This window comes from Macaca thibetana, chromosome 20 (genome assembly GCF_024542745.1).
Source record: "Macaca thibetana thibetana isolate TM-01 chromosome 20, ASM2454274v1, whole genome shotgun sequence".
Lineage (NCBI taxonomy): Eukaryota > Metazoa > Chordata > Mammalia > Primates > Cercopithecidae > Macaca > Macaca thibetana.
The window spans coordinates 57,032,296-57,047,764 of NC_065597.1; the positions used below are offsets into that span (position 1 = coordinate 57,032,296).

The window sequence follows — 15,469 nt, forward strand, 5'->3', positions numbered from 1 at the left end:
AGATGGGGTTTCACCACGTTGGCGAGCTTGGTCTTGTATTCCTGACCTCCGATGATATGCCCATCTCGGCCTTCCAGAGTGCTGGGATTACAGGAGTGAGCCACCGCGCCCAGCAGGGTTTGGGTTTTGTTGTTGTTGTTTTTGTTTTTGAGACAGGGTCTTGTTCTGTTGCCCAGGCTGAGTGCAGCGGCATGATCATAGCTCACTGCAGCCTCAAACTCCTGGGCTAAAGTAATCCTCCCACCTCAGCCTCCCGACTAGCTGGGACTGCATGCATGCGCCACCATGTCCAGCTGATTTTTTTATTCTTTGTAGAGACAGGGTCTCATTAGGTGGCCCAGGCAGGTCTCAAACTCCTGGGCTCAAATGATCCTCCCGCCTCAGCCTCTCAAAGCTCTGGATATGGATTTTTATTAAGCTTTTTTTTTTTTTTCCCCCTACCAATTGCCAGCCAATTTATTTTAAAAATACAGGTTTCTGGTTTCTTTTGCAAAGTCAAATCTGGCAACACTGGACCAACATTTCCACTGGGCTGCAATGGTCTGAAACTGACTTGAGACCATGTGCACTAGAAGACCCTGCCTCTGGCCCCTCCTGGAGCTGTGGCTGCCCTTCAGACGGGAATCCACTTTTCTGTTCACTGCACTCTCCACCACTCTCTATTGCTCCTGACCCAGCTGCTATGTAGCATAGTAACATTAATTCCCTGGCTCCCCCAAGCATTTGAGTCTGCAACCCATGTGCTGGATGGATGTGGCTGGGGGCCACAGCGGGAATGGCTCCCATACCCTCTCCTACCTCAGTCACCAGGAATGTACTAATTTGGGCCCTGGAGCCAGATGTCTGGGTTCAAATTCTGCCTCTGTTGTGGCTTTGAACAAATTATATTACTTTTATAAGCCTCAGTTTTTCTCATCTGTGAACTAGAAATAGTAAGAGACTGTACCTCATAGAGCTGTTAGGAGAAGGAACACAGTGAGTACAAAGCCCTCTTGGTACCTGCTGTGTTCTCTGTGCATCTTACTCGGCTTCCCCTGGAAGCAGAATCTGAGACAAGGGCTCCAGTGCAGGTGGTTTAGTGGGGCGGTGGTCCCTGCAAGGGAGAGGGCAGGGAGAATGAGACTGAGAAGGCAGAGATGATAAAACAAGTACATTAATGAGCCAGTTACCACCACGGGCAACAGGGGCTCATTCGTGCTGGGAATTCTCTGAGGACATAGGCTGAATGAGCCTCAGAATTGGTCCAGGAAGGAAAGGAGGCTGGGGCATCTGTCCACCAGCTCCCATCTCCCAGTGTTATTTGGTTTTGGTTTTTGTCTTTATGGACTGAGTCTCGCTCTGTTGCCCAGGCTAGAGTGCAGTGGCACAATCACAGTTCATGCAGCCTTGACCTCCTGGGCTCAAGCAGTCCTCCCACCTCAGCCTCCCGAGTAGCTGGGACCACAGGCACACACCACCACACCCAGTTAACTTATTTTTTATTTTTGATAGACACGGAGTCTCACTATGTTGCCTAGGGTGGTCTCGAATTCCTGAGCCCACGTGATTCCCCCCCACCCCGGCTTCCCAAAGTGCTGTGATTACAGGCATGAGCCATAGCACTGGGCTTCCAAGTGTTATTAACATCCCCTATAATTCTGGTGACTGGGGTGGATAAGTATCATCTGTTCCAAGGCAGAAAAACAGATTTGCTGGGCACTTGAGATGGACGTTTTCTGGGTACCCAGGGCTATCTGCTACTGCTGCAGGGGGCTTCAGAAGTGAGGTCCTATCTAGGGGATGTGGCATAGGAACCCACTAGGACCTGCCTAGGGGATGTGATATAGGAACCCAAATCCCCTGCTATGGACACTTGAGAAGTATCTCTTAGAATCATTACTTGAAGGCAGTCAGCCAGGGTCCCAGCACTAGAGATTAAATAAACTTGCGCTTTCTCGGTTCTTTGAAGATGCATCAGGGGCTACAGCATTCATAATAATAATAACTAGTATTGTCATCATTTGTTGAACACTAACTATGTGTCAGGCACTATTGTGCATTTTTTTTTTTTTTTTTTTTTTTTTTTGAGGCAGTATCTCACTCTGTCACCCAGCAGGCTGGACTGGAGTGCAGTGACGCGATCTCAGCTCACTGCAGCCTCCGTCTCCCAGGTTCCAGTGATTCTCCTGCTTCAACCTCCCAAGTAGCTGGGATTATAGGCACCCACCACCACACCTGGCTGATTTTTGTATTTTTAGTAGAGACAGGGTTTCACCATGTTGCCCAGGCTGGTCTCGAACTCCTGACCTCATGTGACCCGCCTGCCTTGGCCTCCTGAAGTGCTGGGATTACAGACATGAGCCACTGCGCCCGGCCACTATTGTAAATATTTGACCTGCATTAGCTCTTTAGTCCTCACTACCAACTAATGAGGTAGGTCTTGTTATTATCCCCATCTTATGAGTGAATAAATGGAGGCTCTGAGAGTTAAATGACTTGCCCGAGGACTTCAGATTATCATGATTCCCTCTTGAGTGACATTCACCCAGCGGCCTGGTGCATGGGCCATGCTCAGTAGCTACTCATCCTATCCAAGGCCATCCACATCCCTCCTTCCCACCTGGATGTGCCCCTTCCCACTGGCCAAACCTACAGGAGGGAACGCCAGTAGCCCCTGGGCTAGATAGGGCTGGAAATCCCAGTGTGGCTTTTATCAGCTGCTCTCTTCTTACTATGAAGTTCCAAGTCAGCAAGCCCGTGTTTGTTGAAATTTGGCAGGGATGGCAGAGTCAGCCCAGCTTGGAGGCTGGCTCCCCGGGATGCCAGAAGATAGGGATCAGGACAGAGATCAGCACTGGGAACCCAGAGGGCCCTTCAGGGAATGTGGTGAGCAGAGATCAGGAGCTGGTCAGTTCCTGGGGTCCTGGTCGGGCCATCTCTTTGCTGGCCCAAACTCCCCACGGAACTCAAAAATCGCAATAACTCCTGAAACGGGTACAAACTTTTATGCATTCATGTGTTCCTTTCTTTTTTTTTTCCCTGAGATGGAGTTTCACTCTTGTTGCCCAGGCTGGAGTGCAATGAATGGCATGATCTCGGCTCACCACAACCTCCACCTCCAGGGTTCAAGCAATTCTCCTGCCTCAGCCTCCTGAGTAGCTGGGATTACAGGCATGCGCCACCACACCCGGCTAATTTTGTATTTTTAGTAGAGACAGGGTTTCTCCATGTTGTTCAGGCTCGTCTCAAACTCCTGACCTCAGGTGATCCACCCGCCTCAGCCTCCCAAAGTGTTGGAATTACAGGCATGAACCACTGCACCCAGCCCCTTTTTTTTGTTTTGTTTTATTTTGTTTTGTTTTCTAGATGGAGTCTCACTCTGTCACCTGGGCTGGAGTGCAATGGTGTGGTCTCAGCTCACTGCAACCTGCACCTCCTGGGTTCAAGCAATTCTCCTGCCTCAGCCTCCTAAGTAGCTGGGACTACTTGAGATGGACACTCGAGATGTGCATGCCACCACACCCAGCTAATTTTTGTATTTTTAGTAGAGACGGGGTTTCACTATGTTGGCCAGTATGGTCTCAAACTCCTGACCTTGTGATCTGCCTGCCTCGGCCTCCCAAAGTGCTGGGATTACAGGCGTGAGCCCCTGCGCCCGGCCATGGAGCCTCTTTTATAAGGACATGAATCTCATTCATGAAGGCTCCATCCTGATGGCCTTATCACCTCCCAAAGGCTCTACCATCTAATATCATCACACTGGAGAAGAGGTTTTAACATATGTTTCTCTAGGGATTGTTCTATGGCTTTGTCAGATTCTCAAAGCCACCCATGACCCCAAAAGGTGAAGAACCAGTGTGTTGTTGAACATGATGGTTCCATTTTCTTGAAGTAAAACCACGATGCCAGAGTTACCCAAGTATTATGGCCTTTACAGTGTAAGATAACTAACCTCTGCTGGGGGCTTCCTGGGGGCCCAGTATCATTCTGAGCATTTTAGTGACTGATCTCTTTTAATCTCTGCAGTAACTCCAGGAGTTCTGATTTGCAGATAGGAAACTGAGGCACAGAGAGGCTAAGCAGTTTGCCCAAGAGGCAGAGCCGGAATTTGAACCCAGGCAGAGGCAGAGTTTAAATCCAGGCAGAGCCAAGAGTTTGAACCCAGGCGGGATAGCTCCAGAGGCCACATGCCTGACCCCTGTGCCATGGAATTACCCTCCTCTTCATAAAGCACTTAAGCGCCGCTCGTCTCACTGAGGTGTCAGGACAACTCTGTGCATTTGGAAAGATGAGGACTATCAGACCCATTTTACAGAGTGGAAAACTGAGCCCAGGGATGTCAGGCAGCTTGTTCAAGCGTAAGCTATAAATACACGGCAGAGCAGGAAGAGAAGAAGTTGGTTTCCTGAATTCCATTACTTACATCCTTTCTTGTAAAAATGCAGCCAAGACTTTATAGCCAGATAAGATCCAGAGATGCAAGGGCTCTGGGACCCAGGTTGGTGTCCGCAGAGCTGGGGCTGGCGCAGGGGTGATGGAGAGTCTGGAGGTGCCGCCCACCCTGTTTCACATCTGTTTCACAGTGACACATTCCAAAGCCAAGGAAGTTGTCTTTCCATTCCCCTCTTTCTTTTCCAAAACAAAAATCCTTTATCACTCCTTCTTGGTGGCAAATAAGCAACAATAATCATACAGAATCAGCAGAATCATGTAGGTTCAACAAGTAAAAATAATAGCCAGGTGCAGTGGCTCACACCTGTAATCCCAGCACTTTGGGAGGCTGAGGCGGGCAGATTGCTTCAGCTCAAAAGTTGGAGACCACCCTAGGCAACATGGTGACACCCCTGTCTCTACTAAAAATCCAAAAAAAAATGATAATAATAAATAGCTGGGCATGGTGGTGCATGCCTGTAATCCCAGGTACTCGCTCGGGAGGCTGAGGTAGGAGAATGGGAGAATCGCTTGAACCAGGGAGGCGGAGGTTACAGTGAGCTGAGATCGCGTCACTGCACCCAAGCCTGGGTGACAAAGGGAGACTTTATCTCAAATGAAAAATAAAAATAAAAAACAATAATAAACAAAAATTGCTTAAAATCCCTTTGCCCGGGGGCAATGGTTTGCTTCCACACTCACACACAATAGGGCAGAGTGCTTCTTAACCAGGCTACACATTACAATCACTTGGGCTGCTTTAAAAAATTACCAGTGCTTGGCCGGGTGCAGTCCCAGCACTTTGGGAGGCCGAGGCGGGTGGATCACAAGGTCAGGAGTTCGAGACCAGCCTGGCCAATATGGTGAAACCCCGTCTCTACTAAAAATACAAAAAAATTAGCCGGGCATGGTGGCACATGCCTGTAATCCCAGCTACTCGGGAGGCTGAGGCAGAATTGCTTGAACCTGGGAAACGGAGGTTGCAGTGAGCTGAGATCGTGCCACTGCACTCCAGCCTGAGCGACAGAGTGAGACTCCATCTCAAACAAACAAACAAACAAAAAAAAACAATGCTTGCTCACTTGTGATTAAGTCTGAGTTTGGGATTAGGTGTTTTCTAAGCTCTCCAAGTGATTCTCAGATGTAACCAGGTTGAAACCACTGGTCTGAGTGATGTTCTTCAGCGTGCTTACTTTAAATCAGTGTTACGGAGGTAACTGCAGATCAGTAACTGCAGAGCTACAGTCTCCTTTCAATGATGCAGAGCTTGCCATTAGGCCCTGTTACTTAATTTTTTGATCTTCAGCTGGTGAATCTTCTGCCTGCTTCTGGCTCTCGATGATAAACAGTGCTGCAATGAACATTCTTATGCATTCATCTTCAGGCTTTTAATCAATTCACTCCTTGCAAAAAGATTTTCTAGATATGGGTTAAAGAGTCTGCACTTCAAATCTTGATACAGTAAATCTTCACTTGACATTATTAGCAGGTTCTTGCAAACTGACTTTAAGTGAAATGATGTGTAATAAAACCAGTCTTTTTCCTGATCAATTTCACTAGCAAAACAATGACACTATTCAAGGACCTCTTGTAGGTTCCTTCACTTAAGTTGCAGTTTTCAAGAACCTTTTGATGGCATTAAGTGAGGAATTAATGTACATACTGCCAGATGGCACCCCAGAAAGGTAGACCAGTGGACTGCTCTTCCCCTTGATAAATGCATCAAAGCCCCATCTCTTCACCTCTTCAGCAATCCTGGGTGTTGTCAGACTTTTTAAAAAATAGCCTTCTTTTGAATCATCCCAAATGTGTGTCCACCAAAATTCACATGAAGCTGGGCGCAGTGGCTCACAACTATATCCCAGCTCTTTGGGAGGCTGAGGCAGGAGAATTACTTGAGCTCAGAAATTTAGAGACCAGCCAGAGCAACATAGGGAGACCCTGTCTCTACAAAAAAAATATAAAAATAAGCCAGGCATGGTGGCGTGTGCCTGTAGTCCCTGCTACTTGGGAGGCTGAGGTGAAAGGGTGACTTGAGCTAGGGAGGTCAAGGCTGCAGTGAGCCATATTCACGCACTGTACCCCAGCCTGAGGCAGAGACCCTGATTAAAAAAAAAAAATTCCTATGAGACCGGGCAAAACTCCCACAAAAAGGCTAAATTGGAGTCCTGGCTAGATGGCCTTTGTTCTAGAAACCCTTGCTTTGCTGGCTGGGGACTGGCATGCTCCCTTACCACAGGAGGAACAGCTGTTGGCATCTTTGGTGCTGACCTCAGCCAGCTTGTATTTTAGGAACCAGGCCCCATGCGGCAGAGGCCTTATCCTTGAGCTTTTGGGTCTCACAGAATAGCCGGTGCTGAGGAGCTATGGTTGGCCCAGTTTCTCTTGCATTTTAGCCTTTTGGTCTCTCTTCCTTTGAGAGTCCATCCCTGACATGCTATGCGGTGGGAAGGGCATTCTCCAGGCTGGCCTGGGGTTTTGCCAAGCCCCAGAAGCCTCCACGCCCTATATCCTTCCACTGAGTGAGACCTCAGATATATACAACCTCACCTGCTGCTTATTAATAAGTATCAACAAGGCATAAGGTATGTGATAAAAGATTAAAATACACTGAGAGATGTAGCACCTCGGATCACATCTTGGAAAGCGTTAACAAGACACATGAAATGTTCACTTTCAACAGAGCAAGAAAGAAAAGTGTTCTTTCCTGTATTAGGGGCTTTGGGCTCTCAGATCTCATTAGGGCCAAGGCCTATTTAAAATGACCTTTTGCTTTGTGCGGGAAGGCCCCAAGTTGGCTTTGGGGGCAAGGCCAGCCTAGCATCACATGCAGGGTCTATGCAAGAAAAGGCTGGCATTCAGCCATTTGAGCTTTGATTCCTAATGGGACCTCCTTGTCTTAGGAGAGGTCCTAAGCAAGGTGGGTGAGCCTTGCTTGCCTTTCTCTCTGGCCCAGGTCTGGGTACAGTGTTAGTTGGGCTTCTTGAAGTAAGTTGCAAGTAATAAAAAAATTCAATGTGAGTAGGCCAAAGCAGCTGCCCCCAACCTTTTTGGCACCAGGGACTGGTTTCATGGAAGACAATCTTTCCATGGACCAAGGTTGGGGGGGTTGGGGGGCAGTTTCAGGATGAAACTGTTCCACCTTAGATCATCAAGCATTAGATTCTCATAAGGAACGCGCAACCTAGATCCCTCGCATCCACAATTCTCAATAGGGTTTGAGCTCCTATAAGAATCGAATGCCGGCCGGGCACGGTGGCTCATTCCTGTAATCCCAGCACTTTGGGAGGCCAAGGTGGGTGGATCACTTGAGGTCAGGAGTTGGAGACCAGGTTGGCCAACATGGCGAAACCCCGTCTCTACTAAAAACACAAAAATTAGCTGGGCATGGTGGCACGTGCTTGTGGTCCCAGCTACTTAGGAGGCTGAGGCCCGAGAATCGCTTGAATCTGGGAGGCGGAGCTTGCAGTGAGCCGAGATTATGCCACTGCACTCCAGCCTGGGTGACAGAGTGAGACTCTGTCTCAAAAAAAAAAAAAAAGAACACAGATTCCTTGCCTGGGTCCCAATGCTGACTGTACCCCTTACCAACTGTGTGACCTTGGGCAAGTTACTTAACCTCTCTGTGCCCCAAGCAAAGTGGAAATAATGAAAGTACATCTAGTCAGCCTGGGCAACAAAGTGAGACCCCATCTGTACAAAAAATATATTAAAAAATTATCCAGGCATTGTGGCGTGTGTCTGTAGTCCCAGCTACTCAGGAGGTTGAGGCAGGAGGATCGCTTGAGCCTGGGAGTCCAAGGCTGCAGTGAACTATGATCGTGCCACTGCATTCTAGCCTGGACAACAGTGAGAGCTTGTCAAAAAAAAAAAAAAAAAAGGACCTATCATGCGATGAAAATGAAATGAGTTAAAAAGAAAGGAAGAAAATGAAATGAGTTAATGGTTAATGTATAGAAAGTACGTTGCACAGTGCCTGGCTCCTGGTTGGCACTCTGTAAAGCTTAACTGTATAACTAAGTTGATTTTGGTCCCTGCCCCAAGTAATTTGCAAAACAAACACACAAACAAAAAACAAGAACAAACTCTCTTGTTGCTTTTTACCGAGAAAAGTGACTCCGGGAAGTCAGGGAAGACTTTTCTGTTTTTGAGACACAGTTTCACTCTGTCACCCACACTGGAGTGCAGTGGTGCAATCTTGGCTCACTGCAACCTTTACCTCCCAGGTTCAAGCGATTCTTATGCCGCAGCCTCTCGAGTAGCTGGGATTACAGGTGCGCACTACCACACCTGGCTAATTTTTGTATTATTAGTAAAGAGGGGTTTTTGCCATGTTGGCCAGGCTGGTCTTGAACTCCTGACCTCAAGTGATCCACCCACCTTGGCCTCCCAAAATGCTAGGATTAGGGATTACAGGCTTGAGTCACTGCACCCGGCTTCTACTTTTTTTTTTTTTTTTTTTTTTAAGATTCCTCCATGTCTTTTCATGTTAGTTTTTCTTTAACTAAAAGGAAGTTCAAATCTCTAAAAGTACAGTATATAAGGAACACTGGTTCTACCCATCTTTCAGAGGGAAAAAGTGCCGACATGCGTCTTGGCTTTAGGTCTCCCTTTTATTCTTGTTTGGAATAACCCTACACGTGTGGTTAGAGTCTCCCTGTTCTCATCCCTGGTCACTTTCCAGTGAAGACTCTTAGCAGCTTCCTCCTCAGTGTGTGTGCAGACACAGCAAGCAGTTCTGAGTAGCGTGATGCTGAACTTTACATGAATGGCTTTCTGTAGTGAGAAGGCGCCTGTCACTCATGGCCTGCAGTGGCTGCGTGGCTTGGGGAAGGCTAGAGGCCCAACCATGGGCCTCCTTCCCCTGGTCTCTACAGCAGCTTTTCCCAAACCCACTGAGATGGGTCAGGCTCCTAGAGAGCCTGAGAACAAAGCCCCTTTGTGACTTTTGTTTTGAATCAGGCTTGTGACAAAGGGGAGGAGCCACTGGGCTGGGTGGATGGGGGTGCCCGCAGCGTGGTGGTGTTGCAGAGGAAGAAAACAAAATTGTGTCTTTTTTTTTGGTGATGTTGTCTTGCCAATCCCTCCCTCCCCCAGCTCTCCGAACAGCAGGATTTCCCAACGGCAGCTTGGGAAAAAGACCGAGTGGCAGCTTGGGGAAAAGACCCAGCGCTCCGTTTAGAAGCAACGTGTATCAGCCAACTGAGATGGCCGTCGTGCTGAACGGTGGCACTGTAAGTATCAAGATGTGATGTGGGGGTAGGAAGCCTAGGAGTCTACGGTGTGGGGGAGCAGCTTCAACAGGGACATACTCCTCCGTGGAGGCTGCTCATGTGGCCTGCAAGGACCGCAGCTCAAACGCATGCAATGCTTTTTTCTTCTTTCCCTTTCTACCCCCTTTCTCCACATACGGGATACCCACCTCTATTTAGAAAACCATCTGTAGATTCGTTTGAAAGAGTTCCTAATCCTTGTTGCACCAACTGAATTATTTGGCTTTCGTGATGCAGTGCCCCAGCTTTGTCCCTGGGAGGTGACTCTTGGAAAAAGCCTAGAATGAGGGAGCGCCCCTAGCAGATTTTGCTGACATCCAACCTAGTTTAAGGTCCCCGGTCACCCCTCTGTTGATTCCCCCGAGCTGGGTACCAGGTTCTCCCATTCCCTAAGAGAAGTCTTAAGAAATTGAAGGAGTTACTATTTCTCTCCCTCAAACACAGAAGCAGGTTTACTACTATCTGATGCCAAACAGACCTTCAGCAGAATTGTCATTGTTTACGTTTGCCTCGGTGGAATGACATTATTTTGTTTCTCCAGCAATCCAAAGATGCACTCTCATCCCCACATTTAATTTCCAAACATAGCTACATGCTTCTTTCAGAAACAAGGCCTGAGCCAGTTTACATGTGTAAATTGGGTTTCCATTCTTTATATCATGTTCCAACTCCATAACTCAACCTGAACATTCTTTTTTGTGTTTTTTTTTCTTTTGATGTAAATTAGGGATGGTCTTTGATCTCTAGAGGGAATTTAGGTTTTCCTGGCCTTTTGAATGGTATGCTAGGCATTGGTTTGCATTGGTTTGGAACAGGCTCAAAGACAGAATCACAGATTTGCATTCTTAAAACCCCCTGCCAACCACTGGGCTGTTTTATTGTCCCGTGCCAAGAAAAGCCTGATTCACAAGCATTCGGCCTGTGTGTTATAATAAATATGGTTAGAAAAGCCCCCATCCGTCACTCTTAAGCCCTCCTGCTTCCTTCAAGGCCGGTGTGTGAAAAAATAGTCAAGACAGAAAGTGAATGAGTTGAACTTACATTCCTTGGGGGTGGATGATTCTAGAAAAGGGAGCTGGGCTTCCCAAGAACCACAGCAGCATGACACACAGTCATTGCTGCCTCTCCTGGGATTAGTCGGCCCATCTAGGTAAAAGCAAGGTAACTTATTTTTGCCACGTTGTTTACGCATCGGTTTCTAATGTTGATTTTGCAAAGCACAGAGTTCTCAGTGTGTTATCCTTATGTGTTATTCCAGATCCCAACTGCTCCGCCAAGTCACACAGGAAGACACCTTTGGTGAAAGACTTTAAGTTCCAGAGAATCAGAATCTCTCTTACCGATTTCCCTCCCTGGCTGTGTCTTTCTTGAGGGAGAAATCGGTAACAGTAGCCGAACCAGGCCGCCTCACAGCCAGGAAATTTGGAAATCCTAGCCAAGGGGATTTCGTGTAAATGTGAACACTGACGAACTGAAAAGCTAACACCGACTGCCCGCCCCTCCCCTGCCACACACACAGACACATAATACCAGACCAACCTCAATCCCCGCAAACTAAAGCAAAGCTAATTGCAAATAGTATTAGGCTCACTCGAAAATGTGGCTGGGAAGACTGTTTCATCCTCTGGGGGTAGAACAGAACCAAATTCACAGCTGGTGGGCCAGGCTGGTGTTGGTTGAAGGTGGGGGGCTCCCACTCTGTCACCCCTCCCCAGCAAGTGCTGGACCCCAGGTGGCCTCTTGGAGATGACCGTTGCGTTGAGGAGGACAAATGGGGACTTTGCCACCGGCTTGCCTGGTGGTTTGCACATTTCAGGGGGGTCAAGAGAGTTGAGGTAGTGGGCGGGATTCCAAGGCGAGGCCCAGCTGAATCGTGGGGTGAGCTTTATAGCCAGTAGAGGTGGAGGGACCCTGGCATGTGCCAAAGAAGAGGCCCTCTGGGAGATGAAGTGACCATCACATTTGGAAAGTGATCAACCACTGTTCCTTCTATGGGGCTCTTGCTCTAGCATCTATGGCGAGAACACAGGCCCCACCCCCTTCCCTTGTAGAGCCATAGAAATATTCTGGCTTGGGGCAGCAGTCCCTTCTTCCCTTGATCATCTCGCCCTGTTCCTACACTTACGGGTGTTTCTCCAAACCCTTTCCCAATTTTATTCCCTTGTTCATTTCAAGAGCTCCAATGCGGTCACCAGCTGAAAGCACCTCCAGGAGGCAGGTTGGAAGGCAGGCACCACGGCAGGCTTTCTGTGATGATGCCACCTAGTAGGGCTTCCGGGGTGCCCGCTAGGATGCAGAGATGACCTCCCGCTGCCTTGCAAGCAGTGACACCTCGGGTCCTTTCCGTTGATATGGTGAAAGTTCCCGGGTGGAATGGATCACATGAGGGTTTCTTGTTGCTTTTGGAGGGTATGGGGGATATTTTGTTTTGGTTTTTCTGCAGGTTCCATGAAAACGGCCCTTTTCCAAGCCCATTGTTTCTGTCATGGTTTCCATCTGTCCTGAGCAAGTCATTCCTTTGTTATTTAGCATTTTGAACATCTCGGCCATTCAAAGCCCCCATGTTCTCTGCACTGTTTGGCCAGCATAACCTCTAGCATCGATTCAAAGCAAAGAGTTTTAACCTGACGGCATGGAATGTATACATGAGGGTGGGTCCTTCTGCAGATACTCTAATCACTACATTGCTTTTTCTATCAAACTACCCATAAGCCTTTAACCTTTAAAGAAAAATGAAAAAGGTTAGCGTTTGGGGGCCGGGGGAGGACTGACCTCTTCATAAGCCAGTACGTCTGAGCTGAGTATGTTTTAATAAACCTTTTGATACTTCTCAAGGCCCTAGTCTCTGCTGTCTCCCCTCCCCACCCCATCCTTGCAAAGCATTGGGGAAAATAAGGCCAATCTGGCCTTCCCTGTGTGGCCCTTCTTGGAGTTTTCCTTAACAGCTAGTGCATTTCCTTGTGTTACCACGCATGGGGAAGAAAACGCATGGCCCCAGAATGCCGCCCCCACCTGACCTCCCCGGAAGCACCCGCCTCTGCCCAGAGCATGTGCTTGCTTCTAGAGAATCCCGTTCCAGTCATGGCGTGGACTGAAAACGTAAGAGTCCTGGGGAGGGGTGGGAGGGAATGAAGCTAGGACCTGGGGTGGGGGTGGGGGCGGTTGCATGCAGACCTGGTGTTCTGAAAAGAAAGAAATCTTCAAACACCTCGGTCCCGTCCAGTGAAAAACGACAGCATTACACATTCTCGTGCCAGGAGATGGTTACTCACCCCCGCTCTCTGGAGTCCTTTGGAGCTTTCTGATACCATTCACACGATGGAGCAATTCACACGTTCGTTTTCTAAGTTCTTTATTGTCCAAGCATATAAGGTGAGCACAGCACAAATGGCTGCCATGGAAAGTCACGCTTCCCCAACCTAAGAACAGAGCCATCTTTGAGCCATGGGAAGCCTCACTTAATGAGACCTTTACCCCCCTTTTAAATCTGATCTGTTATTGCACTTAGGGTTTTGTTTTATTTTGGCTTCTAAGGTTGAGAGTGGGCTGAACCCCTTCATAATGGGGGCGGAGGTGGGAGCGAGGGGAGAGGGGAGAGAGCTGTTCTTTTTCTAATGACTTCACCTGAAAAGTACCAAGCGGCATCTTTGCCAAGACTGTAGCAGCCAGCTGCCCCCCGTGGAGCAAGGTTTAAAGACAAAATTAAATGGCACCTCTCTTTAAGATCTGTTTGTGTAAACAAGACTTGTTTAGGGAAAACAACCTGGAAGGAGAGCATCTGTGATCAAAATCTCTCATTGTAAGCACAAATCGTTCCGTGTCTGGTTATTAACATCGCTTTGGGACTATAACAGCCACTCTTGTCCCCCCTTTTAATAGAAAATTGTCGTTCTAGCCTGGATTTCTCCCCACTGGAGATGGAGGGTGGGAAGAGAGGGAGTCAGCTCTGACAGCTTACAGACTGGGAAGTTCTGTGCATCTCCAGGGTTTCCAGAGTTGAAGATCCGGCTGTTGGAAGTTGGGTGCCCAGTGCTTTTTTTTTTTTTTTAGCCCAGATGCCGTCAGGGCCCACTGAACACGGATGAATTCGGGTGGTGGTCTTGGTTGGCCAAGGCTGAGTTGAACGCCTCAGGCCAAACTCCAAGCCGAAAGGGAGCATTGTGGCTTTTATAATCCAATGATGCAATGATGATACCAGCTTACAGGAGTCCTCAGCAGGTGCTTTTTATTAATTGATGAAGAGCTAAGGCTCATTTTTGATAGATAATATATATTTATTAAATGCATTAATGTGTGTTTTATAATGTAACTTTATCTTCCCCCTGGCTGACTGTTGCATACTTATAAAAAAGAAGTTAAAGAAATTTCAAGACAATCAATATGTACCATACATGACTATATAAATATTACAAATTTAAAAGGTTGTAAAGCATGGGCAGATAGGTTTTATTTTCAAAATGCTGTTCTTAACACAAAAATAAAGGCTTTACTATTTACTTAAGACGTGTGGTAGCTTGTGAAAACAACTCAATGCAACTAACTACTAGGCTTTCGGATCTGCCCTGAGGCTCAATCTGTGGCATTTTAAATGGGAGAATCTTGGTTAACGGCAAATCACAGAACAAATTAAGATAATAAGCTTATTTACCCATAAAAGCAGAAACTTTCTATATAATACTCTGGGACTCAGACAACAGAAATCCTTTGTTACATCTGTCTGGGTTTAAGTGTCTCATCTTGTTGGGTTTGCAGTAAAAGTTAAGGGGTGGTCTCCTATGGAAATGATCATAAGTATAAGGTCTTTTGTTATAAAAAGAGTGGTCAGTCACTAGGTAAACTTAAAACCAAATTCAGAGGTTGGGGACTTAAATTAGAATATGGATCTTTGCAAAAGCGGCCAAGAGTGGGAAAACTGGTAATAAGAGCACTTCTGTATCCCTTGGGACTAGAGTTCATTGTACATTTTAACAGCAGCTGGTGTAGAAGGATACTCCTGAGGCACTGAAGAAATAATCTGGATGAATGAATAAAATGTGAGGATAATGCAGAAAGTGAAGACTGGTCCTTTCTTTTCTAAACTATTTGCACTAAAGCTTGTTTGCAGTGAATCCCGTCTTGTACAGAAAGGATTCCATTTTCATATGTTCCAAGTCTTGTTAAAGAAATCACAAGACAGAAAGCATACTTTGGACATTTTCCTTGCACGAGGTAACTTGTGCTCGAATGGGCAAAGATACATCTTAGCTGTGGTTAAGACGATGGAATTTTCATTTTGCCTGCAGGTACCACATCGTCCTCCATTTTGCATTTCACTGCAAAGAAAAGAAAGGGAAAGTCAGGATCCATTTACATACATAGACAGGCTTGTCATTGGGAAACCGGAAACTCTGATGTGTGGACAAGGTCAGTTGCACCAAAACCCACTGTGCGCCTGCTATTTATGGTTCCGGCCCCATGGATCCACGGGGAAGAACACAGGCCCATTGTGCTATAAGGACAGCACCTGAAAGTTCAAAACCACTTCCCGGACTGTGCATGGCCATTCTTAATTCAGTTCAGAAAGAGGTCAGAAGTGTGCTTTGCCGGTCAGGGTACTGAAGGAAGGCAATTTTACTAAAGACGATGACAGATTCCAGGCTCTCCACTCAAACCCATCTGTCACCACACACCCTGTTCTCCAGCCACCCAAAATGGAAAACTCAGGGTATCACTGGGGTCAACGCAAAGGTCAGAGAAAATCTTTTCTCTTATGTCGCGGTCTGGACCAAGAACCTGATCTCGGTGAT

The 15,469-nt window shown here is 47.3% G+C and overlaps 2 protein-coding genes across 6 annotated transcripts in view; one reads left to right on the plus strand and one right to left on the minus strand.

The window, feature by feature from the left end:
- The window catches only part of GPRC5B (G protein-coupled receptor class C group 5 member B), a 68,126-nt gene extending 55,609 nt beyond the window's left edge, over window positions 1-12,517 (plus strand). For all 3 annotated transcript variants that reach the window (XM_050775019.1, XM_050775020.1, XM_050775018.1), the window contains 2 exons: window positions 9,508-9,644; window positions 10,942-12,517. In XM_050775019.1, the coding sequence (XP_050630976.1) occupies window positions 9,508-9,644; window positions 10,942-10,986 (182 nt within the window). In that variant the 3' untranslated portion in view covers window positions 10,987-12,517. The remainder of the gene's footprint in view (window positions 1-9,507; window positions 9,645-10,941) is intronic.
- A 707-nt stretch (window positions 12,518-13,224) lies between these two features.
- The window catches only part of IQCK (IQ motif containing K), a 959,718-nt gene continuing 957,473 nt past the window's right edge, over window positions 13,225-15,469 (minus strand). For all 3 annotated transcript variants that reach the window (XM_050775025.1, XM_050775026.1, XM_050775027.1), the window contains 2 exons: window positions 14,921-14,995; window positions 13,225-14,023 (listed from right to left, as the gene is read on the minus strand). In XM_050775025.1, coding sequence (XP_050630982.1) covers window positions 14,934-14,995 — 62 coding nt within the window. In that variant the 3' untranslated portion in view covers window positions 13,225-14,023; window positions 14,921-14,933. The remainder of the gene's footprint in view (window positions 14,024-14,920; window positions 14,996-15,469) is intronic.